Raw genomic sequence first — 27,004 nt, 5'->3', positions numbered from 1 at the left:
ATAAAAGAAATGACCTACATATTTCTCAACATCCTTTTATTGTACTATGACACATAATGCATAGCTTCTAACTTAAAAACTGTTCTGCGAAAAAGAAATTCATTGCTTTAAGTTGGATTAGCACGATTGAGAAAAATAGGGAAAATACGAAAAATTGTAATTACGTTTGTCCTGTTTTGATATGGCATTTTCCATATGAAAGAGAATTTCAAGAACAAAGGAGAAACGAGAAGAATGGGTGTGGGCACCCCTGATTTAGAGTTTCACTTGTTTTATGGTGATATTCTCATGATATTCTCCCATTAAGGGGAGGTTCTTTTGTATTTTTCCAAAAATTAAGCAAACTTTGAGAATGGATTGCGGGAAAATGAAAAGGCATACGAACTTATGCTTTTGAACTTTTGATTCGTTGTTTATTAACGATTAAAAAAAATATTCAATATTCAGGAAATTCAAAATGGCGGATCTCGTCGACCTCTATTTTTCTGCTTTGTTTAGTGTCGGGCCGCTGATAGTGAACTGAAATTAGAAATGTATATAATTTATTAAAATTGATGGAATTTCCTATGCCTTATACCTAACGACAATTAATTTTGGTAAAAATAAACCAATTTCATGGACGTTAAAAAAAAATTCACATTTTTTCTCTTTTTTTTTACTTATATCTCGTTTAAAAATAAATAAACAATTTTTTATGCCAATTTTAGGTATAAGGCATACAAAAAAGTATGTTCTTTTAAACATTTTTTGTTTTTGTAAACAAAAACGCGTTTTAAGTTTTTAGAAACTTTGCCTTGAGATAGCTTTCTTGTTATCATGGGTATGTTTGACACGCTCTAGCTCAAGAAATACGCGTCGTATCATAATATCCCTTGGTACGTACATATATTCTACACATATATATTAAAAAAAAATCGATTTTTTCAAAAAAATCCAAAAGAACCTCCCCTTAAACCTTTTGAAATGCCTATTTACCAGCCTCAGTAAGACAGCTCAAGAGGAGGTGTCTCATTCGACTGAGCTTCTTGAAGAAAACGTGAACTAACTTGAAAGTCCAATTAAAAAAAGGTCTAATTTCTTATAATGTACTGGTGTAATGTATAGAGTCTATACAAAAAAAGGGAGCATACGTTGCGAATTTATAAATAACTACTGAACCGATTTAGTATGGAAGCTAAATCAAAAGTTTATAGCTTCGCTAAATATGGTCCGATTTCCATGAGATTTGACTCGTAGCTTCAGATTAGCCATTGGAATAATTTGGCATCAAAACATTTCACAAAATCTTTAACTAAATGGCGCTAAAATAAGAGTTTAGTTTTGAGATCCACGCCTTCAAAATTTTAACACCCTACCAAATTAATTTTTACCCTACCAAAAATAATAAAATTGACTTGATTTCAGGAAATGCAAAAACGATAAGAAATGACAACAGTTCCAGGTTTGGAAAATTTATGCAAGTCTGTTTTGACGATAGCAACTGTATAAAGGGATGTATCATTCAAGATTATTTGCTTGAAAAGTCCAGAATAACTTTTCAAAGTGATGGAGAGCGCAATTACCACGTGATGTATCAACTAGTAGCTCAAGGGCAAACAAACCAGCGAATGGCAGAGACCTTACATTTAAGGGCACCAGAATATTATAAGTATCTGAATACTGCTAATACTGAAAAAATAAATATTCAATTGGAGTCAGCCAAATTCGATGAACTTACAATGGCTTTTACAGTTTTACAACTTCAACAATATTCAATAGATGGAGTTTTTAAAATATTAAGCTCTATTTTGTGGCTAGGTAATATTGAGTTCGAGGACATTGATGGGGAAGGATGCGATTTCTCTCCGGCAGATCATGACGCTATTGGTATTATATCCAAACTTTTGGGCTTAAAATGCTCAGATCTTCAAAAAGTATTACTAGTTCGTCAAATCAATGTTCGAGGAAATATTACAGAAATTCCGCTAAAACTTCAAGAGGTAAGTAAAAATTTCGTGTTTTTATACCTATGTATATATACGTACATGGAAAAAACGATATGATACTATATGATACCCGTTATCTTTCTCTTCCACCCAAACCCAATCTTTCTATAGAGATGACTAACCTTTGATTCTAAATACCAGAGCTCGCAACTAACTTTTGACAGTCTTTCTTCTTGCGATGAGAAAAACAAAAACATATTTTTTGTGAAAAGGTGCACATTTTTATTCAAGCCTCTTTACATTTTACACAACTTCAGACTCTAGATTGCTATTTATATATTTCGACTGCGAATTAGACTCTTAACGATTTGGTTGCCTGTGCGTGTAAATATATTCCAATACATACGCAGAAGACCTTTTTCATTACGAAACATGAAAAAATGGTCTTGGAATAACCAGAACATAGATAACCATAAATAGAAGAGAAAAAAAAGGTTCTCCTCTGAGCACGAGCGAGCTCATTCAAGAATCCATAAATCGATTGCGAGTCTTTTCGGAAAGAGCCACAAACGACATGCCAAATTTCGTAAGGATCGGCCGACTATATCCTATAGCTGCCATATAACTGAACGATCGGAAATGACCCAACTTTCGTGATTTTGAAGATAGAAAGCTGGAACTTAATACAGATTATATTTTTGGTCAGTTGATCCGACCTACCAAATTTCATTAGGATCGGCTGACTATATCCTATAGCTGCCATATAACTGAACGATCGGAAATGGTATTTGGTAAAAATATCAACTTTCGTATTTTTGAAGATAGAAGTTTGGGACTTTTTTTAGATTTTGTATTGTAATAAATTGGATTATATATTGATATTCCCATAAGGATCGGCCTATACTATATCCGATGTTTGCGATATATATCCGGTTTTTACTGCAAGGGTATATAAACTTCGGCTCCGCCCGAAGTTAGCTTTCCTTTCTTGTTTTATTTTATATTTAAAGTGCGAAAAGTGATAAAAGCTACAGCTCCCGTCAACTGCGCAAAGCTTCTTCATGAATTCGTACGCCTTTCTCTAAGATACTCGGCACGACTTCAGACTCTAGATTGCTATTTATATATTTCGACTGCGAATTAGACTCTTAACGATTTGGTTGCCTGTGCGTGTAAATATATTCCAATACATACGCAGAAGACCTTTTTCATTACGAAACATGAAAAAATGGTCTTGGAATAACCAGAACATAGATAACCATAAATAGAAGAGAAAAAAAAGGTTCTCCTCTGAGCACGAGCGAGCTCATTCAAGAATCCATAAATCGATTGCGAGTCTTTTCGGAAAGAGCCACAAAAATACACTTAATTGCAGTCAACGAGAAATAGTTATTTTGACAGTTATTTGCGAGCTCTTCTAAAAACAAACATTTGGTTTTAGATATATGTGGGATATGGCGCAAAAATTTGATCCTTAAAAATTTTTCCGATTTTACCAAATTTGGTTTTTTTTACTTTGCAAGTTTATTATAATTTTTTTCAAAAGGATCTCTGAGTCGGATAAGTCTTATAACAGTTTTAGTTTCATAAAAATTGGAATTTACAAGATATTTTAAGAATATCACCTTAGAATACATTTACATACACTAATACATTGATATGATTTTAAACGTATAAGTACCTATTCTGAGAATATCATCTTAGAATACATTTATATACACTAATAGATTGATATGATCTTAAACGTATAAGTACCTTATCGGGAATCGAACCCGATGCTACCGCCGCGGAAATAAAAACCGCCCTTAAAGAACAAAGCTTCGACGATAAGAATTTTAATAACATTCTAAAAAATGATAAAAAGCCATTACCCCTCTTCAAAGCAGGTCGCTTAAGAAGAACGAAGTCCACCCAATTTTCAAGCTGCAATACGAGGGGTGTTTAAAAAGTAAGGTGACTTTTAAAATTTCTCGGGCAACATATTTTCGATTATCGATTTTTTTGTTTTGTTATGTTGGTACACTCTTCCCTAACGTCTGTACCGAGTTTCAATTGAATCCCCTTTTTTGTTTGGTTGTGAGAGGCGTAAAGGTTACAAGTTGTTTGCGTTTTCGGCGATTTTTTGCTATCGAAAAATATGGATCAAAGAATATGCATCAAATTCCAAGATGGCCGGGAAGATGCCAATGACAACGCTCTGTACGCCCAAGCACGTCAACAACTGATGAAAACGTTCAAGCAGTGAAGAAAATTGTTTTGGAAAATCATCGAATCACTATTTGAGAAGTTGCTGAAGATGTCGGTATATCGCTATCGCTAATCGTCCCATTAGAAGAGCCCAGGTGAGCCAAGACCGAAAAAAGCACGCCAAGTTCGATCAAATGATCAAGTTTTGATCACTGTTTTCTTCGATTACCATGGCGTGGTGCATCAGGAGTTCTTACCATATAGTCGTACGACCAATAAACAGTATTATCTGGAAGTTATGCGCCGTTTGCGAGATGCAATACGAAAGAAACGTCCAGAATTGTGAAAAAAGAATTCGTGGCTTTTGCATCACGATAATGCCCCTGCTCACTCATTTTTGCTTGTGAGAGATTTTTTGGCCAAAAACAACACCACAATAATGCCTCAGCCACCATATTCACCGGATTTGGCCCCATGTGAATTTTTCTTGTTCCCAAAAATAAAGAGACCTACGAAAGGACGGAGAAAGAGACCTATGAAAAAGACCTTGCCAAGATTGAAGAGATAAAGACTGCATCGCTGGAAGAGCTCAAGGCTATACCGAAAAGTGCTTATGGGAAGTGTTTTTAGTATTGGAAAAACCGTTGGCATAAGTGTATTGTACCTAAGGGGGATTAATTTGAAGGGGACAGCATAAATATTGATAAATAAATTAATAGTTTTTCTTGAAAATACAAAATCTCCTTTCTTTTTGAACACACCTGGTATCTTTTGTATCGGAGTGCAACAAACTAATTGCCACGAGTATGGACACACACAGGTCATACTGCACACTTCGGGCTGTCTTTGTAGTCTGCGGGGACGCCCACAAGTCTGCTCACTGCACTACAAACAAGGACAGTACCGTGAATAAATGTGAAAAACAGAATGTGTACATAGTGTATCCTAAACACCACCAACGGATTGGTGGTGCCGATGCTCTACGATCTGGAAAAGAAAATCCAATTCACCCTAACTCACAAAGCGCACAACAGGCCCCAGCAGAACGGAAACAGCAAAACGAAAACTATGATGCTTTTTATCCAAAAAAGTATGATGGAGCTTATGCCATTCATGAAAACGCCCATGCAAACACTTGTTCAAAACCAGAACATGGTGATACAGCTGCTTGTAACACAAAAGTCTTAATAGTCCATTCAGGCTCTACGAATATCAATGTGGAACGCCAATGGTGTCTCACGGCATAAACTAGAATTGTCAAAATTCTTGACCGAAACCCATATTGATGTTATGCTACTGGTGGAAACGCATCTTACAAGCAAATACAACTTTCAAATTAGAGGCTACACAATCTACCGCACGGATCATCCAGATGGGAAAACCCACGGCGGAACTGGAGTTCTAATCAGAGAACGCCTTAAATACCATTTTCACAAAGGTTTGCAACAACCTTCTTGCAGGCCACATCGATACAAATTCAGTCAAGCAACGGAACGCCTTTTAATCGCTGCCGTTTACTGCTCTTCTCGTTTCTCAATCTCGGAAGGACAATTTATGGACTTCTTCATTTCACTTGGGGATCGTTTTATAGCAGCAGGAGACTACAACGCCAAACATACGCTCTGGGGATTACGTCTATTGACTCCCAAAGGAAGGCAATTGTACAATGCAATTATAAATGTGAAAAATAAACTGGACTATGTTTCCCCTGGAAGTCCCACATACTGGCCAACCGAGCAAGCTCCCAAACCTTATTGATTTTGCGGTGACAAAAAACATACCTCGCAATCTAATAAGTGCCAGAGCAATCTCGGACTTATCAAAAGACCATAGGCCAGTGTTTCTAACGCTTCTCACCAGCTTCAAAACAACGCCGTAAGGAAGCAACCCGATCACTCGACCAGGCTCTTCACCAACAAGAAGAAAATGCACAGCTGAGGTACATTCAGAATCCCACCCACCCAAATCTTAGCGCCCCAATTGAAACGACCACCCCGATAAAAAACTCTCCGGGATTCTGGGCTCGCAGCGACTAAGACCGAACTGAAACATTCGCGACACATCTCTAAAGTGTCTTCCAGCCAAACTCATTCCTCCTGCCAGTAATTCACCCAGAGTCCTCCCCTCAGCCAGCTGCTCCTTCATTCCGGCCGAACGAAATCGAAAAAGTCATAAGAGGGCTAAAACCAAAAAAGGCTCCCGGTGGTGACCTATTGACGCCAAAGATGCTGATCGAACTTCCAAAATGGGCTATAGAGGTCGTCTACAAACTATTTAATGGAATATATTTGGCTATTTCCCAAAAAAGTTGAAAGATCCATCATTATAATGATACCGAAGCCTGGAAAAGACCACACAATTCCGTCATCATACAGACCAATAAGCCTTCTATCTTGTTTGTCTAAATTGTTTAAAAAATGCTTGTTAACTCGAATAATACCACACCTGGAAGCTTGCAATATTATCCCGGCACACCAGTTTGGCTTCCAAAAAAAACCACGGAACCATCGAACAAGTGAACAGATTAAAATTCGAAATACGCTCAGACTTCGAACAGCGAGAGTACTGTACTGTAGAATACGACATCACCGAAGCTGGAGTTCCACAAGGAAGCGCACTCGACCCGTGTCCGAGTGCACAACTAACAACGTCAACGTTCGCGACGATACCGCTATTCTTAGTCACTCCAGATGCCCAACGAAAGCAACAAACCAACTGGCTAATCATCTAATAGTACTGAAAAGGTGACTGTCCGACTGGCGCATTAAACTTAACGGACAACCATCGGACAACTTCCGGTCCAGACTCGCTATGCGCACACTCGCAACTTGGTGTAGCGGAGGCGCGACGCCCAGTCTTTGGCCCATTACGGATCGTGTAGCGCGTATGGGTGCAGGTGTGTGAAGACCAGCCGCAGATAACACAAGGGTGTGTCCCGAAAGATAGAAAGGCCTGCGTGTGGCCATCGAAAGGTCGACATTTAGGGGAACCAACGGCAACGCAGCAAAAGTTAAATCAACGGCGACGGAGCAGCCGGAGCGACCATATCAACAGGAACGGCCAACAGGAAACGCCAACAACGGAGCCGAGCGGAGCCCAGGAGGAGCTGGTAGGATCCGGAGCGAAATCCATTTGGGAAACGAGGAAATATTTATATTTTTTTTGAACAGGCTTCTGAATAAAGGTTTTATAAATAATCTGTATTATTTCTGGGCTCGGGCAATCAACTTCTTCTAGCTATCGGGCAATCAGGAAACTGTTAACTGAATCCAATCAACTCAGAAGGATTTTCTTATGTAGGTATATAACGCTACTCCATTGACTTAGTGAGATTCGGAATCCAATCAACTCAGAAGGATTTTCTTATGTAGGTATATAACGCTTCTCCATTGACTTAGTGAGATTCTGAACAGTTGACACACGGCTGGTGAAAATAGGTTTAACCAGGCAGAGCTCTATCGAATCGAAACGCAACTCCAGCAATCCTGAGCGTCAGATGTGACGGAAACTCCGACCAGATCTCCTACCACTCAGATTGAAAGGCATAATGTAAACTCTCATCCCAAGAAAGCTGCTTCCGACACAGCTTCTGCAAGTATACTCTTTGATATACTGGACTAACTAGACAAAGCGGATCGTACAATCGCGCTTTTGATGGCAAGACCAAGTGTCGGGCGGCTTTGACGAAGACTGAAGTCCAGAAAAAGAAAGTCAATTTCTCTCTTTCCTTCATAACGATCAGATGTGACCGCTTCGGATTTTATACGCTTGCAGAGGGTATTATAATTTTGTCAAAAAGTTTGCAACGCAGTAAAGGTCTATGTGTCTATCTCCGAGCCTATAAAGTATATATATTTTTGATTGGGATCACCTCTTGAATTGATATGAGCATGCCCGTCTGTCCGTCTGACTGTCCGTCTCTTAGTTTTGAAGCTATCGACTATCGACAACTGCCATATATAGCTCTTATAGCTGCCATATAACTGAAAAATCAGATCGGAAATGGTATTTGATAAAAATACCAACTTTGATGTTTTTGAAGATAGAAGCTTGGGAATTTTTTGGTAATGTGATACATATATATAATAATATTAATTTATTATATATATGGTTATATAATGATATTCTCGTAAGGATCGGCCAACTATACCCGAAGTTTGCGATATATATTCGATTTTAACTGCAAGGGTATATCAACTTCGGTATCGCCCAAAGTAAGCTTTCCTTTCTTGCTTATGTTTATTTAGTACTTTTGAATTTTTTTTGTTTGAGTCGGTATAGGCATTTCCTTTTGTCGGTCGCAAACTACTCATCCAGTTGTGCAGCCATATAAATTAAACTGTGAACTTTAAACTTAAACGTTCTTCTTTCTTTAAACGCTGTGTATAAATCAGATCAGCCGACTATATTCTATAGGTGTTATCTCACTGAGCGATTAAAAATGACCCAACTTTTGTTCCTTTGAGAACTTTACTCTTCTTTACTGTATTAGTACAGTATCGTCCGCAAAAGTCGCTATTATAGATATTTTAGAGGATGGCGCTGTAATGTTTGCCGAATACTCTCCTAACCATTCATAGTCGTATTTTATAAAAAGTTTCTGTCGGTATATTACTTATATACTATATTGCAATATATATTATATCGATATAATCATTATAAACATTATACATACAGTAAATCACTATCTTACAATTTATATAATTAATGTTGAATAGGTAAAGTTGTTGGAGGTTTTTCAACTTATGAAGGAGTTTCTTGTGCCTTACTTTGTTAAATGCCTATGCAATTTCCATTTTAACAGTATTGTAATATTTTGTCTCATCATAGTCGTCTGTGGTTTTATTAACTACTCTATGGATATGCTGGATAGTTGAGTGTTATTGTCTGAATCCAAAGTATTGAGGGTCCCTTTGTTTTACGATCGGATTTATCCTGTTAACGAGTACTTTTTTAAATAGTTTGAATGGGGATAGTGAGTAGACTGATTGCTCTGTATGAGGACTTATAAAGGATTGTGATTTGCGCAACTTTCCATGTCAGTTCGAAGTATTGTAGTCTAAAGATTCCTTTGAATAGTTTTCGAAGTTAAATTATGTTTGCGTCAGGTAGTTTTTTAATTATTTTTCCCAAAAATTTGGGTATATACTGGTATTTTGCATTTTTATACCCTTGCAGAGGGTATAATAATTTTGTCCAAAAGTGTGCAACGAAGTGAAGGAGACATATCCGACCTTATAAAGTATATATATTCTTGATCAGGATCACCTCCTGAGTTTATATGAGCATGTCCGTCATTAAAATTTTTCCACTCCTTCTTGAAGAACAATGTGTATCTTTTATAAGGTCGGAGATGATTCGTTCAATGTATTTCAATCATCTGGACAAAACTTTTTATCCCTTTATCCTACTATAGTAACTAAACTACATAATATATTAAAGCAATACATTCATGAATTATAAATTATATTACCTTAAATCTATTTATTTAAATCATACAGATTATCTTTTATTAATAAAATATTTTTTTTTGTGTATTTGTAGGCTATAGAAAATCGTCATGCCATGGCTAAAGCGTTATATTCCAAAACATTCACTTGGCTTGTAAATAAAATTAATATTTGCACAAATCCAGGACAAGATGGCTCTAACTTTCTTGGTGTTTTAGATATATTCGGATTTGAAAATTTTACAAAAAATTCTTTCGAGCAACTATGTATAAACTATACAAACGAAAAGTTGCATAAATTTTTTAATCACTACGTATTTGCTTTAGAACAATCAATAGTAAGTACAATTTAGTAATTTAATATACGGGGATGGCATAGATATCCTTTTCATTTAAGGGGACCCCCCCCATTCTCGGTTTCAAAAAATCGATTTTTTTTTTAAATATAATTCGAACTAATTAAGGATGTAGTCTCATGTGTGAGGTTGAAAAAAATCGATTTTTTTTTCACATATTTCGATAGTATTGTTTATTAAGAATGTACTGTTAAAGTTTCAAATAAAAATATCAAATAATGACAGAGATACAGCCCATAATCGAGAGCGCGCCTACACCGAAAAGTATGAGTTTCTCGGTAGCGTCTAAACTTTAAACGCGTTTTTCTCGGAACGACATTTTTGTGTGCGGCGCAGGTGATTCACAAAATTCTATGGTACCGATCTAGCTGAAATTTGGATATGTTGTTCTAAAAAGTAACACCTCTGTCCCGTACTAGAATCATTTATTTTTAATGATTAGTTTTTTTTTTATCGTTAATTTAAGATAAGTTTTTTAAATTTTTAAAATTTTTTTTTTTGTGAGTTCGTCATTTTGTTGTTTATTGATGAAAATATTTCATTCTAGTACGGGACAGAGCCATAAGCTTACAAAACAATAATCTATTCTAATTTTTTATTTCGGATGACTCTAGCAGTCGAAATCACCTGCGCCAGGGACCAACCTTTTTTTTTTATATGCATATTTTGGCATGCTATAAAGTGTATTAAACTACACAAGAATAAATTAAACAAAATATTTTCAAATAGTTTATGATGCCTATAAAAACATATGTGAAAATTGGACCGATCGCATTATTTTTTATTCCAAAAAAAATGTTTTGAAATAACCTCTAAAAAGTAGGCCGGAACATGAGACTACATCCTTAAAATAACTATTCAAGAATGTTTCTTTAAAATTTAAAGTGAAAATTTCAAAAAACTCTTGAAGATATAGCCGATTTATTGTGGAAGCGTCAGGCGACGGCGAGAGCCGTCTCAAAACTTTAAACACGTTTTTCTCGAAACACATTGAACGTGTTTTAACGACTGGCGCATGTGGTTACTTAAATCGGTTCCAAATTTTAATACGTTATTCTATACATATATAGCTCTGGGAAGAATTTGGATAAATCAAATCGGTGAAGATCTTCTTTACTTTTCAACTTGATTTGTGGCTGAAGAAAAGTCAATTTTCAAAAAAAATTTCAATTTTCAAAACTTTAAAGAGCCAAAAATTTACTCTTTCAAATCCCGTTGGAATTTTTGGTTTTAGATATTCCAGTGAGCGGAAATCACATGCGTCGCCGAAAAGAAGGGCTTCAAAAACCAACAATACAAAAAAATAAAAAATGGAACATTTTTTTTTTTTCCTTTCTATGTCTTCAACTAAATGTATGCAAAATTACCAACCCTAAAAAATAATTTAGGTTCATTTGCCAGTCCATTGAAAATCGTCAAAAATTTCAAAATAATTTTGATCAGGCTTACCTCCTGAGTTTATATAAGCATGTCCGTCTGTTTATTTCTACGCAAACTAGTCTACGCATCGGAAATGGTATTTGGTAAAAATACCGACTTTGGTATTTTTGAATTTAGAGTTATTCATCACAGCTATTTAAAGTGCAACATTGTCGGGCGAACGGAAAGTAACGGGATCGTCAGCAGCGACGAACAAAGATGTAGTAATTGACGACTTACACCGTGGCTACACGCTTTACCGAAAACAAACTGAGGCACACGCGCAACACACATACATACGCAAAATACACTTTCGGCAAATTCTGCTCAACGAAGTGTCTCGTGTGAACGATGTTACAAAATGAGCGACAAAATCTCTCGTTGGTTGAGCAACGAGCGCGTTGATGGAAACCGAAGTTGAAGTGTCTTTTCGTTTCTCTTTTCAATCGTGTTCGCGGACAACAGTTCTTTTGCTGACTGCCTGAGAAAAGGGACCACTCCTTGCGAGCTCTGGTTCTAGCCCTCCGGTAGCCAGAGATATGAGCGGCTGCGTTATTGTCGGCTGAGCAGGCTAAGGCGGATCACTAACAAAGGATTTCTTACACTTAGGGGATTCGTTAGCAGCTGAAGGCCGCTAAACTAAGTGTCAATCGCGCAGATTTTCGAAAACCAGTGATTAACTCTTTGAGTGCGTTCTTAGTCTGTCTTATGAACATCGTATTTTATCTTGGAAAGCACAGCAACTATCACAACAATAAAGGAGATAACTATAATGGCATCCGAAACTGAGGCAGTGAACCCGGCACTCAGCTCCAGCAATCCTGAGAGTCAGATGTGACTGAAACTCCGACCAGATCTCCTACCACTCCTTGGAAAGCACGGCAACTATCACAACAATAATGGAGATAACAATAATGGCATCCGAAACTGTGGCAGTGAACCCGGCACACTTGGCGTATACGGCGTTTTCAGATAGGCAGCAATGGATAAAGATAACTCAGCTCCAGCAATCCTGCGCGCCAGATGTGACTGAAACTCCGCCCAAATCTCCTACCACTCCGAGTGGAAGGCATGATGTAAACTCTCATCCCAAGAAAGCTGCTCCCGACACGGCTTCTGCAAGTATACTCTTTGATATACTGGACTAACTAGACAAAGCGGATCGTACAATCGCGCTTTTGATGGCAAGACCAAGTGTCGGGCGGCTTTGACGAAGACTGAAGTCCAGAAAAAAAAGTCAATTTCTCTCTTTCCTTCATAGCGATCAGATGTGGCTCCAGTTCTGGAGCCGTGTCGATTCCAGTAACTAGAGGCTGCCACCATGATGTCCTCGAGCACCTTGCCAAATACCGGCTACAGGCATATCCCACGGTACGACGAGGGTTCGCACCTGTCCTTATCGGGCCCCTTGAGCAACGTCACTAAACGTGGACACTTCCACTCTCTATATAGCGCCATCAGGTACTGAGGAATACTGCTTTGCAGATTGTGTCTGTGATGGCACCCAATCTCCGTGCACTTCCTGCGTCCTCGGAAGAAGCTCAGTCGCATCATCGTCACCACGACGACGAGCCTTTTGAAGCTGGCGGCGAAGTCTCCTGGCATCGCGTCTCACCGTGTTCAGGCTGGCGGTCCCCCAACCTGGCTTCCTTCTCCTAGGCGATCTCGACGTCCTTCTTCCAGGCGCAAGGTCGCTCACATCGTGCACCATGCTGCGCAGGGTCGAAACTTGCTGGTCCAATGGCGACTGTGAGAAGTCTTCCGGAATATCGACTGCGCGTCTCACCATCTCCTGTTCGAACAATTGCCAGCGAGCATTGGAGATCATCCAGGACGGTACAGGAGCTAGGCTCTCAACTGTACTTGGGGTAGTTGTTGTTGCTGCAACTGTGATCATGTTATGATCACACAACTCCCACTCGTCCACTCTCCACTCGAATGTCGCCCACATCGATGCTGCATCGTTGGCAATTGTCACGTCGATATCACTACGTGCGTAATAGGTATCGAACTTGAACACCGGGCTAGGCTGGTTGAGAGCAACGGTCCCATTCTCCAGCATCCACTCAGACAGCAGCTCACCCCGTCTGAGGTTAGCGTTTCCCCCGGGGATCCGTGGGAGTTTGCTAAACCACGTGGGAGACACTGCATTCGCGTCGAGTCCCAGGATTGCGTGGGTTCTGTTGGCCTGCAACAGGACCGCATCCATATACCTGAGGAACGGCTCTAGCTCGGCTTCGTACTGGCAGTACACGGATCAAAGGAAGATGGAACCAAAACTCCCTTTTAAGCTCACGCATACGCCATAATCGGTGGTGAAGGGCTCCATCGGCATACAGATGACATCCTGGTGATCCACGAGGATGGCTGCCTTTCCTCCCCGGTCGGTTCCTACTCGCATTCCATCGGGCAGCACATCCTTCGTCCCGCTGCTAATGTATGGCTCCTGCAGCAGTGCAAACATGCAACCGGACTCTCTAAGCCGGACCTCGAGCTCAATAGTCGCGGCTCGGCCTCGACCAAAGTTTGCTTGGATGAAGCTAAACATTAATGTCTAGCGTTCACCCCCGCAAGCACCACCACATGCACGGGACAGCTCGGAGACAGCATGACCCGAGGGATGCCAGTAGAAGCCGCCATTCCGGCAGTCCACTGGGTTCGCACAGCCACCTGAGTTACAGTCTCGTAACCGAGGGAGTAGAGGAGATCTCGTATATGGCTATCGCTTTTTCCAAATGCTGGAAAGAAGGCTTGCAAATAAACGACCGTTTTGCTTGGAGTACAGAATAAGAATGATCTTTTTATTATGAATAAGTATGTAGGGAAATATGTATGAGTGCACGAGAATTGTGCGTGTCCGTCAGAGTTTTTTTTGGCGATTTTTGTTGTTGTCCATCGGCGTTAGTTTTGCAGTTGCCGTTTCTGTGTTCTCTCCCTGTGGCTGTGGAGAGGGCATGTTAAATAGGGCATGTTAACTCCTCCCTCTCCCAGTCCGAAGAGAAGGCCACAGAGGGGGAATGGCCGGATCGGAGTCAGGTAGCCAGGCGACGTGTTGTTGGTGAGCGCCACGAACTCCGACGATATTTGAATTTAACAATTTATATCAAAAATGGTTATCTTAATATTAAACATTTGTGTTGTGTTTAAGGTATAACTTAATTTATAATATGTTCATCTTATGCTAACGTTACATTTTGTTTACTTATTATATTTCTTATGTTGTATTTGTTCCTTATTAAATAAAAATTTAGCGATAAGGTTTAGTTTACTGATCAGTTCAGTTCAGTTTACTATCAGTTCAGTGTGTCTATATTATAGTTTAACTTATTACTATATATTTAAATGGATAAATGTATAATCTAAGTTTCCCGGGGTAGATTTGAGTATGGTCCCCAGCCCATAATAAGACCGCTTTTACTTCTAGTGTGCGAAAAGAATGTATCTATTTCGGTTTCTACCTGTTTGATTTGTTTCGTAGGACTTCTAATGATACTTTAAGAGCTGGGTGGTTATTAAAAGGATTCTGGACTACGGGTCGAAGTACGTTGAGAATTGTGTCGGTGTTAGTATTGTTGCTTAAGCTGGTGCTCCGGGTTTTATAAATTTCTTAACTATTTTTTTAATTTTTTGTTTGTGTAACTTTTGACCTTTAGTTGTTAGGAAGGTGACGCCTTTGTCCCTACCTACTTTGTGTAATGAAAATCTCGGAGTTATCATGTTTCTACGGTTTTCTTTTCTAAATACCGTATCATTGGGTTCAACTTGGACTGGTTTCTCTCTGTCCTCGTTTAATTTAGCCAATCTTTTTTCTATGGTCGAGTTTAAATGTTCCTTTACTTTTGGGTATATTTCTTTCCTAAATTCATTTAATTTCTTAAGATAGTCGTGGTGATTGTTGAATGTTATTGTTTTGTTGAATATGTGAGTTCTTCCGTGAAAGAGCTCGAAAGGGGTATAAGAAGTGCTGGAGTGTATTGCATTGTTATATGTTGCAACAGCTTCTGCGAGTATCTGGTCATGCCGGCATTCTAGGCGTGCTTTCTTTCTTTTGTTTATGATTATTCTGTATAGTTCAGTTAAGGTGGAATGCAGTCTTTCGACCGAAGCGTTGCCCGTTGATTGTTGAAATGATGTTTTATGAGCTGTTATTTGGAATTGGGTTAAGAGGTCATTGAATAGACTGCCTGAAAATTCCGCGCCCTGGTCGAAAATTATTTTCTTTGGTGCGCCGTAGTGACTTATAAATTGTAATAGGGCATCGGCGACTTTTATTGAATTCCTATTGCTAAGGTGGTAGGCTTGCGCTAGCTTGTTGATTTTGTCTATAATGGTGAGGTTACAAGCATTGTTAATGAAATATATGTCTATATGCACGACCGCCAATGGTCCCTCTGGGGCGGTTGGAGCTTGCAACAGTGGTCTATGGGGGTGTCTGTCGTACTTGAGGGTTAGGCAGGTATCGCAATTTTTTATAATTTTTGTGATAATGTCTTTTAAAGGCGGAAAATAAATGTCCCTTTTTAAATGGTTATATGTTTCATCTATCCCCCTATGATTGGTGTTAAAGTGGTACTCTCGGATTTTGTTTTCCTGGTCATGGGGATCAGTAATTTCGATTAGCTGTATTTTGCAGCGGGAAAGTTTGTATAAGTCGTTTTCGAAGAAATAGTTATTATAGGATTCTTCTATTATTTTGAAAATATCGTCGGGTGCAAATATTGCGAATGTTTTATTCGGTTTATGGATTGTTTGTAGGGCGTTTGTAACGGAATCGAAAATATGCACGGGTTCTGTGATTATGTGTCTTATTTTTTGGGCAAACGGTGTTTCTATTTGTCTTGCAGTTGTTGGTCCAGTACGGAATACTATTTGGCTATTAAAGTGATTTAGTGGTTGTGAAGCGATTGGTATAATTTGTGGGTCTTCATTTATGTTCAAGTTTGGCTCAATTCTGCTAAGTGCATCGGCGACTACGTTTTGCGACCCTTTTTTGTATTCGATTTTGTAGTCGTAAGGGGCCAGGATAGTTTTCCATCGAAGTAGTTTTGTATTCTGGCCTTTCAGATTGTCTAACCAGATTAATGGCTCATGGTCTGTGACTATTTTGAATCTACGCCCGAAGAGGTATGGTCTGAAATGACCTACAGACCAAATGATAGCTAGCATTTCTTTCTCTATCGTAGAATAGCGGACTTCCGTATCCGATAGTGTCCTGCTAGCGAAGGATATGGGTTTGTCATTAGTTTCCGGGCCTTGTGACAACACAGAGCCTATCGCATAGTCACTTGCGTCTGTGGTCAAAGTGAACGGCTTATTAAAATCAGGGTATATGAGTATGGGATCATTACAAAGGAGATCTTTCGACGTTTCGAATGCCTGTTTAAATTCCTCATCTATTATTATAGATTTCGCTCCTTTTAATTGTCTCGTCATGGGTTTAGTTTTTCTTGCGAAGTCCTTAATGAATTTCCTGTAATACCCTAATAGTCCCAAAAATGACTTAATTTCTCTAGCTGTCTTTGGGCAGGGGAAGTCCTTGATGGCTTGTATCTTAAGTGGGTTTGGCTTGACTCCTTCCTGGGTGACGATGTGTCCCAGGAAGCTGATTTCCTTCCTTAAAAAGTGACACTTGCTCGGCTGGATTTTTAGATTCGCGTTTTTGAGCTTTATGAATAAAGATTTAATATCTGCTATATGTTTTTTGAGTGAGGGTGAGAATACTATTATATCGTCGAGATATACGAGACAGACGTTACCAACTAGGTCACCTAAGACGTTGTCCATAACGCGTTGGAACGTGGCAGGGGCGTTCTTGAGACCGAAGGGCATCCTTGTGAACTCATAATGCCCATTTTCGACGGTGAATGCCGTCTTGTTGGCGTCGCGTGGGTTTATTTGTATTTGGTGAAAACCACTTGCTAAGTCTATTGTTGTGAAATACATAGTCTTTCCTAAGCTGTCTAGTATATCTGCAATGTTCGGAATAGGGTATCTATCAGCGATCGTTTTTTCATTTAATTTTCGAAAATCGATTACCAAGCGCCACTTTTTTTCGACTGTGATGTCCCCTTTCTTAGGTACGACCCAGACGGGTGCACTCCATGGGGAATAGCTGCTTTTTATGATGTTCTGTTTGAGCATTTTTGAAATTTGCTTTCGAACTTCGTCTTTATGAATAAATGGGTAACGGTAGGATTTTGTGTGAATCGGTATATTATCTGTTGTTGGTATTGAGTGTTTGACTACGTTAGAGAACGTTAGTTGATTGTTTTTACTGTGAAAAAGTCTATTGAATGATTTGCATAGTTTGAGAATATGTTTTTTTTCCTCGCTATTGAGGTGTTCCGTCTGAATGTTTAATTGTTGATTATCCGGTAATTCTGTATTAGTTGCCGCGGACATGCAGTTTAAGTATTGGTGGGTTCGTGGAGAGAACTCTTCTGCCTGTAACGGTTCTTCCAGATAAAGTGTTTGGATCTGGTCTGAGTTATTACAGACTTCGAAATAGGCGGATCCTGCGATTGGGGTGTATAAGCCACCTGTTATGACTATTTGATTATCCAAATTAGTGGTTTCATATATAAAGTCTCCCTGCATGAAGTTTACTGGGAGCGGTAGTCGCAATTTGGTATTTTGTGGTATGGTATGTAATGTATCTACAGGGTTTGCTCTTGTGAGTATTGGAATGGCGGTTTCTGATGTTTCTAATATGGAGTCGGCAAAGTTTATTTTTGCATTTAGGCCGGATAGGAAATCCATGTCTAGAAGACCATTGAAGTGAGGGTGGAAATTTAATAGTAAGAACTTAAAATTGGGTATTTTTTTGAACTGTTTGAAATTTATTCCATCTGTATATTCCCGAATTTTGAATGTACTGAGTACAGTGTGGATATTTATATCGGAGGTAAGTTTTTTGATGCGGTCTTCGTTAATAAGTGCTGGGTTTATGAATGAGTAGGTAGATCCAGTATCTATTAGAAATTTGAGAGGTTTTGACACCATGAAGTTTGATGATAGGAAAACAAATGGCAAGGAAGATCCGTGACTCTTCTTGCTTATGTAACCGACTGGTTTCCCGAGGCTTCTAGTAGAAATTTTCATCATCGTTGATGTTACATAGGGGAGCGCTTGGATTATGGTTGTTCTTGCCTTGGTGGTTTAGGGTCTGCTCTGGTTTGATGCTATTGTGGAAGGGGTTCCTACCCAAAGTTTGTCTATCGTGTCGACCATTACTATCGTTATTGGAATTATATTGACTTGTGAAGCGTCTTTATCATTGTTGTTAAAATTTTGCTGTCGCTGTGTAAAGCGACTATTATTGTCGTTGTTGGTGTTATCATGTCGTGGTACATGGCGGCCGTTGTTCCCATTATTATAATTCTGTTGTCCTAATATGTAGCGTCTATTGGAGTTATTATAGGTTGATTGTCCTTTCGCGTATGGGTGATTCGTGTATGTCGAGCTGTCGCGTCGTCGATTTTCTTGGTGTTTATTCAGGTTTCTAGAGAAGTTTAATTCGACCTGTCCGTACTCGTACGCTTTCTCGATTGTCTCTGGTCTTTGATTCCTAATGGCTGACTTAAGGGGATCCTTTAATCCAACTAAGAAAGTATTTAGGCAGAATCTGTCATACTGTTCCCGTTTGACTGTGAGTGAGTGTTCACTAGGGTCTGCTTCTCTGGCCAGGGACATTAATTCGCTTCTTATTTTGGTGGCTGTGTAATATAGTTTTCCCATACTGAGTCCGTCCGGAAGATTATGTAGCTCTCTAACAAGCATTTCTTCTGTTTTTTTGCTAGAGTATAGTCGCTTGAGGTTTGCTTTGATATCATCCCAACTGATGAGTACATCGCAGACACTCAGGGCCTCATCCGCCCTGCCTTTAATCTTGTCACGGATAGTTCCCAGTAAGTACTGTCCGCAAGTTGCTTGGTCTACTGATCCGGCTAACAAAAGTAGTTGATCTACTCTACTTATGAATCTATCAAGGTTGTCAGGTGGGCCTTCGTAGGTGGGTAGTTGATGAACAAGGGCAAGTAGTTGTTGTAGATTCAGGCTTGTGTTTGAGGGAGTTGATGAATTGCCAAGGATGGGACTTAGTAGCCCTGATGCGTTACCGGAATCCATAGCGTTGGTAGGAATATTGTTTTGGGATTGAACTAGCTGGTCTTTCTCTTTTGTTTCTATCGTTTTCCTTTTCTCAGATAGACTGGCCTCGCTCTTTAGATCTAATCTGCCCCTAACTGTGTTACTAGTGGTGACTGTTTTACATGTATTGAGAAAAAAAACTGGCTATATTGAAGTATGGTAATGCTACGTATGTAATGTATATAGAATAGTAATAATATGTAAAGTAGTAACTATATATATGTAAATTAATTATATGTGTATGTATTTTTGAAGTATAGTATAAATTAGGATAAATTTGCCACACGGCTTCGTTTGTGTATTAATGTGGTTAAATAGTGTACTATAAAATGTGATACTATGTACATATATGTATGTATTCTTTACAAAGCAAAAGGAAACCTGTAGTTTTGCTGCTTCCCTGTGTTTAGTGTAAGTTGTATGCCATTCGTGTAGTGCTGCTGTGTTTCCTTCCACCTTGTTGTATGCGATTTAGTAAATATACAAATAAATATATATTATTTTTCTTTTTATTTTTTTTATTAGAGGTTAGTGAACACGTGACAACATCTGTCTGAAATCTTTGCAGAAAGCGGCGATGTGCCCGAAACTGAGGCATCTGAAGCAGCGACGCTGGGCTGTGCGCTCCCTGACCCTGCACATGGTCCATCTTATCCTAATCCTGCCTTCGGACAGGATCTTCGATGCCAGGCTCGGCTCCACTCCCAAAATGGCGACCTGGGTTCCAGAGTAGCCTGGCCGAAGGGACTTCACCCTGATGGCCTCCTCCTGTCCGCTTGTTCGAGTTTTGATAGTCCTTCGTGGTAAGGTCGTCCAGGTCGCGGATCTCAATTTTCTTTATTTTATTTCCCCGCCCGAACGCCTGGAGCTTCTCTGGGGTCTCACTTGTAGCTGATGCTGGGTCACCGGCCAAGTGCGCCGCCGGTGGAATGTAAGGTAGGGCACTGTATGTTCGCCCTACATCCAGGTCGCGGATCTCAATTTTCTTTATTTTATTTCCCCGCCCGAACGCCTGGAGCTTCTCTGGGGTCTCACTTGTAGCTGATGCTGGGTCACCGGCCAAGTGCGCCGCCGGTGGAATGTAAGGTAGGGCACTGTATGTTCGCCCTACATCCAGGTCGCGGATCTCAATTTTCTTTATTTTATTCGAAAATATGTTCGCCCTACATACAGTGCCCTACCTTACATTCCAAAAAAAACTGCTGTATCTATGTATGAAATCTATATGTATGTAAGTATTTATATGCACTTGCGAACTGCCGTTTATGTTTATGTCTATGTATAATATATTATATTATAATTTGTTTATTATTATAAAAAAAAGGGTTTGCTTATTAGCCACGTATGAAAATTGATCAACTGTTAGTTCAACTGAGCGGACGTGCTTTGCCCGAGCTCCGGGTAAACTGCAACATAAAACAGTTAACCAACCGAATAACTAGGGTAACCCAATATTAGCGAAAAGACGTTGAACCACAATTTATTAAAAGCTATAGACAAGCATTTTATCACAGTTGTGATGTGCTAAACCAAAACTAGTGCATTGTTTTAAATCAGTGGTCGGAGCCCCAATACATTGGTAAGATTTTAACGCATTAGTAACGAATGGCAGAAAGGAGGCTGTGAGCATGACATTTCACACATTTATACTGTGTGTGTGTGTGGCAGATCTCGGGCAGAGAAATTTCCTATGTCCTCGGGATAGGGCCTTGTCGCCCACTGTTTTAAGGGGGGACATCTGAGTAACAGGCCAAAAAAAAGCGGTTTTTCTCGAATTTTTTTTGGCCAAATAAAAACAGCTAATCGAAAATTTGTAAATGGGGTTTTATTATATTATATTTAAACTACACAATAAAATTTTTTTTTAATAAATCGAAAACAAAATGGCGGCCCTGCAGCCCTTATTCGTAGGCCCTATTTTTTTAAAGGGGGTCCATGGCCGAACACCTAACGTCCTTAATTTTTGATCTAGAACAAAAAATCAAGTTTGGTTAGTTTCTTTATCTCAACGGCTATCGACACACGTAGGATTTTTTCGATATATTGATTTTTTCCAAAATGGCAAGTGATTGAACAAAATTTTCAATTTTCACTAACAAAAAACGTCACAATATTGTTGATAAAAAAAAAAGTAAGCAAAATAAAAAAAAAATCCTACGTGTGTCGATAGACATAGGTATTCTGAGTATACTGTCAAAATTTTAGATCGATAGGTTAAGAGTTGTTCGAGTTAGGTGTTCGGCCAACTCAAAAAAAGTGGTTTCGAGAAAAACGCGTTTAAAGTTTTAAGTACTGTGGGATATACCTGTGAGGCATCGCCGCAGAATGAAAAATTTTGACACTTAGACACTTTTGCCGGACTCTATCTTTTGATATGTCATTTTTAAGTCCCTAAAGAATTTTTTAAGCGAAAAAAAAAAATTTCGATTTTTTCAAAATTCTACTCAGATTCTACCCTTAAATAAATAAGTGCCACGCAATGAACTCATTGAGCAACGATTAAAAGAACGAACGTAGAAGTTCAGTGAACCAAAGAAACTGCTTCTACTTTTAATTTTCAACCCGCGATACCGAAGTGGAAAAATCGGAGATTAGGAGCAACCCAGCTCTACTGACCGCTGAAACCTAACGGGCATGGTCTTGCTCACCCGCTCTGCTCACTCCGACGCCCGCGTTATGGAGTTCGCAGTGTAAAACCCCACCTCCTATATCGAAAACAAATTTCGCACCATCAATAAGCAGTGCTATAATACCTGCAACCACAGCGACAACCACTTCAATTCATAGTACCGCGACGTCAACGACAACAGCGAATACAAAAACAACAACTTCGGAAAGTGCCAAAGCGGCTCCGGCCACACAGACAGGAATGGACACAATCAAATTAAGCGCAAGCTAAGCCCGCAGAGTAATCCGGCACGCAATAAAACAAAAACCGCGTCCAGAAGATCGACGAAGAACCAGGCAAATCCAGTAGTAACAGTCTCTACTGGCGGAGGTTGAAGAAAACCAACCAGACCAACACACCGCAAAAAAACCTAAGCCCCCTCTAATCTATATCAGGGAGAAAAGCTCGAGTGCCCTGGTCATCCGAATTGCGGCGTTGATCGGGAGCGGTGACAACTTTCATGTTGTTCCGCTTATCAAAGGGAACATCCATGAAACAAAAGTGCAAACCAAGACTGAAGAGCACTTCCGAATCGTTTCCAAATATCTTGAAAATGCTCAGAAAAACTATTACACGAACCAGCTGAAAAGCAGTAAGGGCCTATAAGTGGTAGTAAAGGGAATTGAACCCGATTTTACCGTTGCGGAAATAAAAACCGCCCTTAAAGAAAAAGGCTTCGCCGCCAAGAATGTTATTATTATATCAATGTTTTTTTTGTTTTTTTTTTTTTTATATTAAGTTACTTCTTGTAGTGGAAGAATTATTTGGCCTCCCCGTTTGAACGGGTTAACGCCACAGCCAATGTATGAAATCTTATTTCAAAAGATCTAAAAATTTCGCTTGTTTTAAAGACAATATTTTTTATATATTAATTTTGGCTTGCTTTAAGAACAACGTTATCGATATGTGGTTGTCGATTGGTTCATTTGCAAAGAAGCGATAAATATCATTAATATATTTTTTTAAAGTGTTGGAAAATGGCGGCGATTGTTTGAGTATTTTGAACAATTTAAAATAAGATGTGAAATATTTTCCACTGCATAACAAATAGCATCCGTTTTAAAAAACCAGAATTTCTTGGTGATGAAAGGCCTAAAGTTTGAATAGTTTTTATTACATTCCATAGAGAATACGTTATAGTCTCTTTCCCAATCATCTTGAATATTCTGAAATATATAGTTGATCGCATCATTCAATGTCCCTCTAACATATTTGAAGGAGCCGTGTATTTTTGCTGCTCCATCAGCAGTTTTGTTTTTCCAAATATTTGCATGGCTTGGTATGTGGTGAACTACAACCTTTGAAAGCATAGGACAATTTTCTATTTTGGAAAATATTTCCTGAGCAATATAATTGCTGGAGAAGTTATTTTGTAGAGTTTGAATAGCGCCAAGGATATTCGTAGGTATGGCAATCTTCGGAAAGCAGTGGGAAATTGCAAAATCAATTGCTTTTTCCAAGGCTAGATGTTCAGGGGTCATAGACGACAGCTTTTTGTTAGTAAAGAAACTATAAACAGTATTTGAATTTAAATTAACAAATGCATAACTTGTAAAATTCTCCAAAACTGGAAAAATTTCCATGTGCATGTTATTAAAAAAATTAAATTTTTCGTTTAGTAAAGTAAAAATAATGACTTCATTAGCCGGAAAACATTTCGATTTTTAAGTTTGGCCTGTCAAATGAGAGCCAATGAGAGAGTTTCTAAAAAAAAATTGAGAGTGCTCGCATTATCTGTGACGGGAGCGCTGTGGCAGAATATTCTACCCTATGCACGCTATGGAGAATGAGAGTTTGCCCCCCACTGCATTAGAGGGTGTAATGTGTACAAGGAGTTGATAAGTCGCATGCGTCAACAGACCGCGTCAACGCGCAACCAAAATCCACAGAATGCGTACATTGCGTCAAAAACTACGCCAGACGTCTTCTTCGCCAAAGCTGCAAGGTCCTCATTCAGTCCACTAAACACCACCAACAGCTTCTCATATGCCAATGCTCTACGATCTGGAAGAGAAATGCCAATTCAGCCTAACTCTCAAAGCGCTCATCAGGCCCTAAAACAGCCACACAACAAATGGAAACTATGATGCTTTCCAATCCAAAAAAGTATGATGGAGCTTATGTCATTCATTAAAACGACCATCCAAACACTGGTGCTCCGGGTTTTATAAATTTCTTAACTATTTTTTTAATTTTTTGTTTGTGTAACTTTTGACCTTTAGTTGTTAGGAAGGTGACGCCTTTGTCCCTACCTACTTTGTGTAATGAAAATCTCGGAGTTATCATGTTTCTACGGTTTTCTTTTCTAAATACCGTATCATTGGGTTCAACTTGGACTGGTTTCTCTCTGTCCTCGTTTAATTTAGCCAATCTTTTTTCTATGGTCGAGTTTAAATGTTCCTTTACTTTTGGGTATATTTCTTTCCTAAATTCATTTAATTTCTTAAGATAGTCGTGGTGATTGTTGAATGTTATTGTTTTGTTGAATATGTGAGTTCTTCCGTGAAAGAGCTCGAAAGGGGTATAAGAAGTGCTGAAGTGTATTGCATTGTTATATGTTGCAACAGCTTCTGCGAGTATCTGGTCATGCCGGCATTCTAGGCGTGCTTCCTTTCTTTTGTTTATGATTATTCTGTATAGTTCAGTTAAGGTGGAATGCAGTCTTTCGACCGAAGCGTTGCCCGTTGATTGTTGAAATGATGTTTTATGAGCTGTTATTTGGAATTGGGTTAAGAGGTCATTGAATAGACTGCCTGAAAATTCCGCGCCCTGGTCGAAAATTATTTTCTTTGGTGCGCCGTAGTGACTTATAAATTGTAATAGGGCATCGGCGACTTTTATTGAATTCCTATTGCTAAGGTGGTAGGCTTGCGCTACCTTGTTGATTTTGTCTATAATGGTGAGGTTACAAGCATTGTTAATGAAATATATGTCTATATGCACGACCGCCAATGGTCCCTCTGGGGCGGTTGGAGCTTGCAACAGTGGTCTATGGGGGTGTCTGTCGTACTTGAGGGTTAGGCAGGTATCGCAATTTTTTATAATTTTTGTGATAATGTCTTTTAAAGGCGGAAAATAAATGTCCCTTTTTAAATGGTTATATGTTTCATCTATCCCCCTATGATTGGTGTTAAAGTGGTACTCTCGGATTTTGTTTTCCTGGTCATGGGGATCAGTAATTTCGATTAGCTGTATTTTGCAGCGGGAAAGTTTGTATAAGTCGTTTTCGAAGAAATAGTTATTATAGGATTCTTCTATTATTTTGAAAATATCGTCGGGTGCAAATATTGCGAATGTTTTATTCGGTTTATGGATTGTTTGTAGGGCGTTTGTAACGGAATCGAAAATATGCACGGGTTCTGTGATTATGTGTCTTATTTTTTGGACAAACGGTGTTTCTATTTGTCTTGCAGTTGTTGGTCCAGTACGGAATACTATTTGGCTATTAAAGTGATTTAGTGGTTGTGAAGCGATTGGTATAATTTGTGGGTCTTCATTTATGTTCAAGTTTGGCTCAATTCTGCTAAGTGCATCGGCGACTACGTTTTGCGACCCTTTTTTGTATTCGATTTTGTAGTCGTAAGGGGCCAGGATAGTTTTCCATCGAAGTAGTTTTGTATTCTGGCCTTTCAGATTGTCTAACCAGATTAATGGCTTATGGTCTGTGACTATTTTGAATCTACGCCCGAAGAGGTATGGTCTGAAATGACCTACAGACCAAATGATAGCTAGCATTTCTTTCTCTATCGTAGAATAGCGGACTTCCGTATCCGATAGTGTCCTGCTAGCGAAGGATATGGGTTTGTCATTAGTTTCCGGGCCTTGTGACAACACAGAGCCTATCGCATAGTCACTTGCGTCTGTGGTCAAAGTGAACGGCTTATTAAAATCAGGGTATATGAGTATGGGATCATTACAAAGGAGATCTTTCGACGTTTCGAATGCCTGTTTAAATTCCTCATCTATTATTATAGATTTCGCTCCTTTTAATTGTCTCGTCATGGGTTTAGTTTTTCTTGCGAAGTCCTTAATGAATTTCCTGTAATACCCTAATAGTCCCAAAAATGACTTAATTTCTCTAGCTGTCTTTGGGCAGGGGAAGTCCTTGATGGCTTGTATCTTAAGTGGGTTTGGCTTGACTCCTTCCTGGGTGACGATGTGTCCCAGGAAGCTGATTTCCTTCCTTAAAAAGTGACACTTGCTCGGCTGGATTTTTAGATTCGCGTTTTGGAGCTTTATGAATAAAGATTTAATATCTGCTATATGTTTTTTGAGTGAGGGTGAGAATACTATTATATCGTCGAGATATACGAGACAGACGTTACCAACTAGGTCTTTTCGGAAAGAGCCACAAAAATACACTTAATTGCAGTCAACGAGAAATAGTTATTTTGACAGTTATTTGCGAGCTCTTCTAAAAACAAACATTTGGTTTTAGATATATGTGGGATATGGCGCAAAAATTTGATCCTTAAAAATTTTTCCGATTTTACCAAATTTGGTTTTTTTTACTTTGCAAGTTTATTATAATTTTTTTCAAAAGGATCTCTGAGTCGGATAAGTCTTATAACAGTTTTAGTTTCATAAAAATTGGAATTTACAAGATATTTTAAGAATATCACCTTAGAATACATTTACATACACTAATACATTGATATGATTTTAAACGTATAAGTACCTATTCTGAGAATATCATCTTAGAATACATTTATATACACTAATAGATTGATATGATCTTAAACGTATAAGTACCTTATCGGGAATCGAACCCGATGCTACCGCCGCGGAAATAAAAACCGCCCTTAAAGAACAAAGCTTCGACGATAAGAATTTTATTAACATTCTAAAAAAT

The 27,004-nt window shown here is 38.9% G+C and overlaps 1 protein-coding gene across 5 annotated transcripts in view; it reads left to right on the top strand.

The window, feature by feature from the left end:
• Myo81F (Myosin 81F) overlaps positions 1 to 27,004 on the top strand; it is a 550,527-nt gene that overhangs the window by 157,784 nt on the left and 365,739 nt on the right. For all 5 annotated transcript variants that reach the window (XM_070279498.1, XM_070279502.1, XM_070279501.1 and 2 more), the window contains exons 6-7: positions 1,405 to 1,979; positions 9,657 to 9,899. In XM_070279498.1, the coding sequence (XP_070135599.1) occupies positions 1,405 to 1,979; positions 9,657 to 9,899 (818 nt within the window). The remainder of the gene's footprint in view (positions 1 to 1,404; positions 1,980 to 9,656; positions 9,900 to 27,004) is intronic.

This window comes from Drosophila bipectinata, chromosome 3L, assembly GCF_030179905.1.
Source record: "Drosophila bipectinata strain 14024-0381.07 chromosome 3L, DbipHiC1v2, whole genome shotgun sequence".
Lineage (NCBI taxonomy): Eukaryota > Metazoa > Arthropoda > Insecta > Diptera > Drosophilidae > Drosophila > Drosophila bipectinata.
This window is presented reverse-complemented; position numbering and strand designations above follow the sequence as displayed.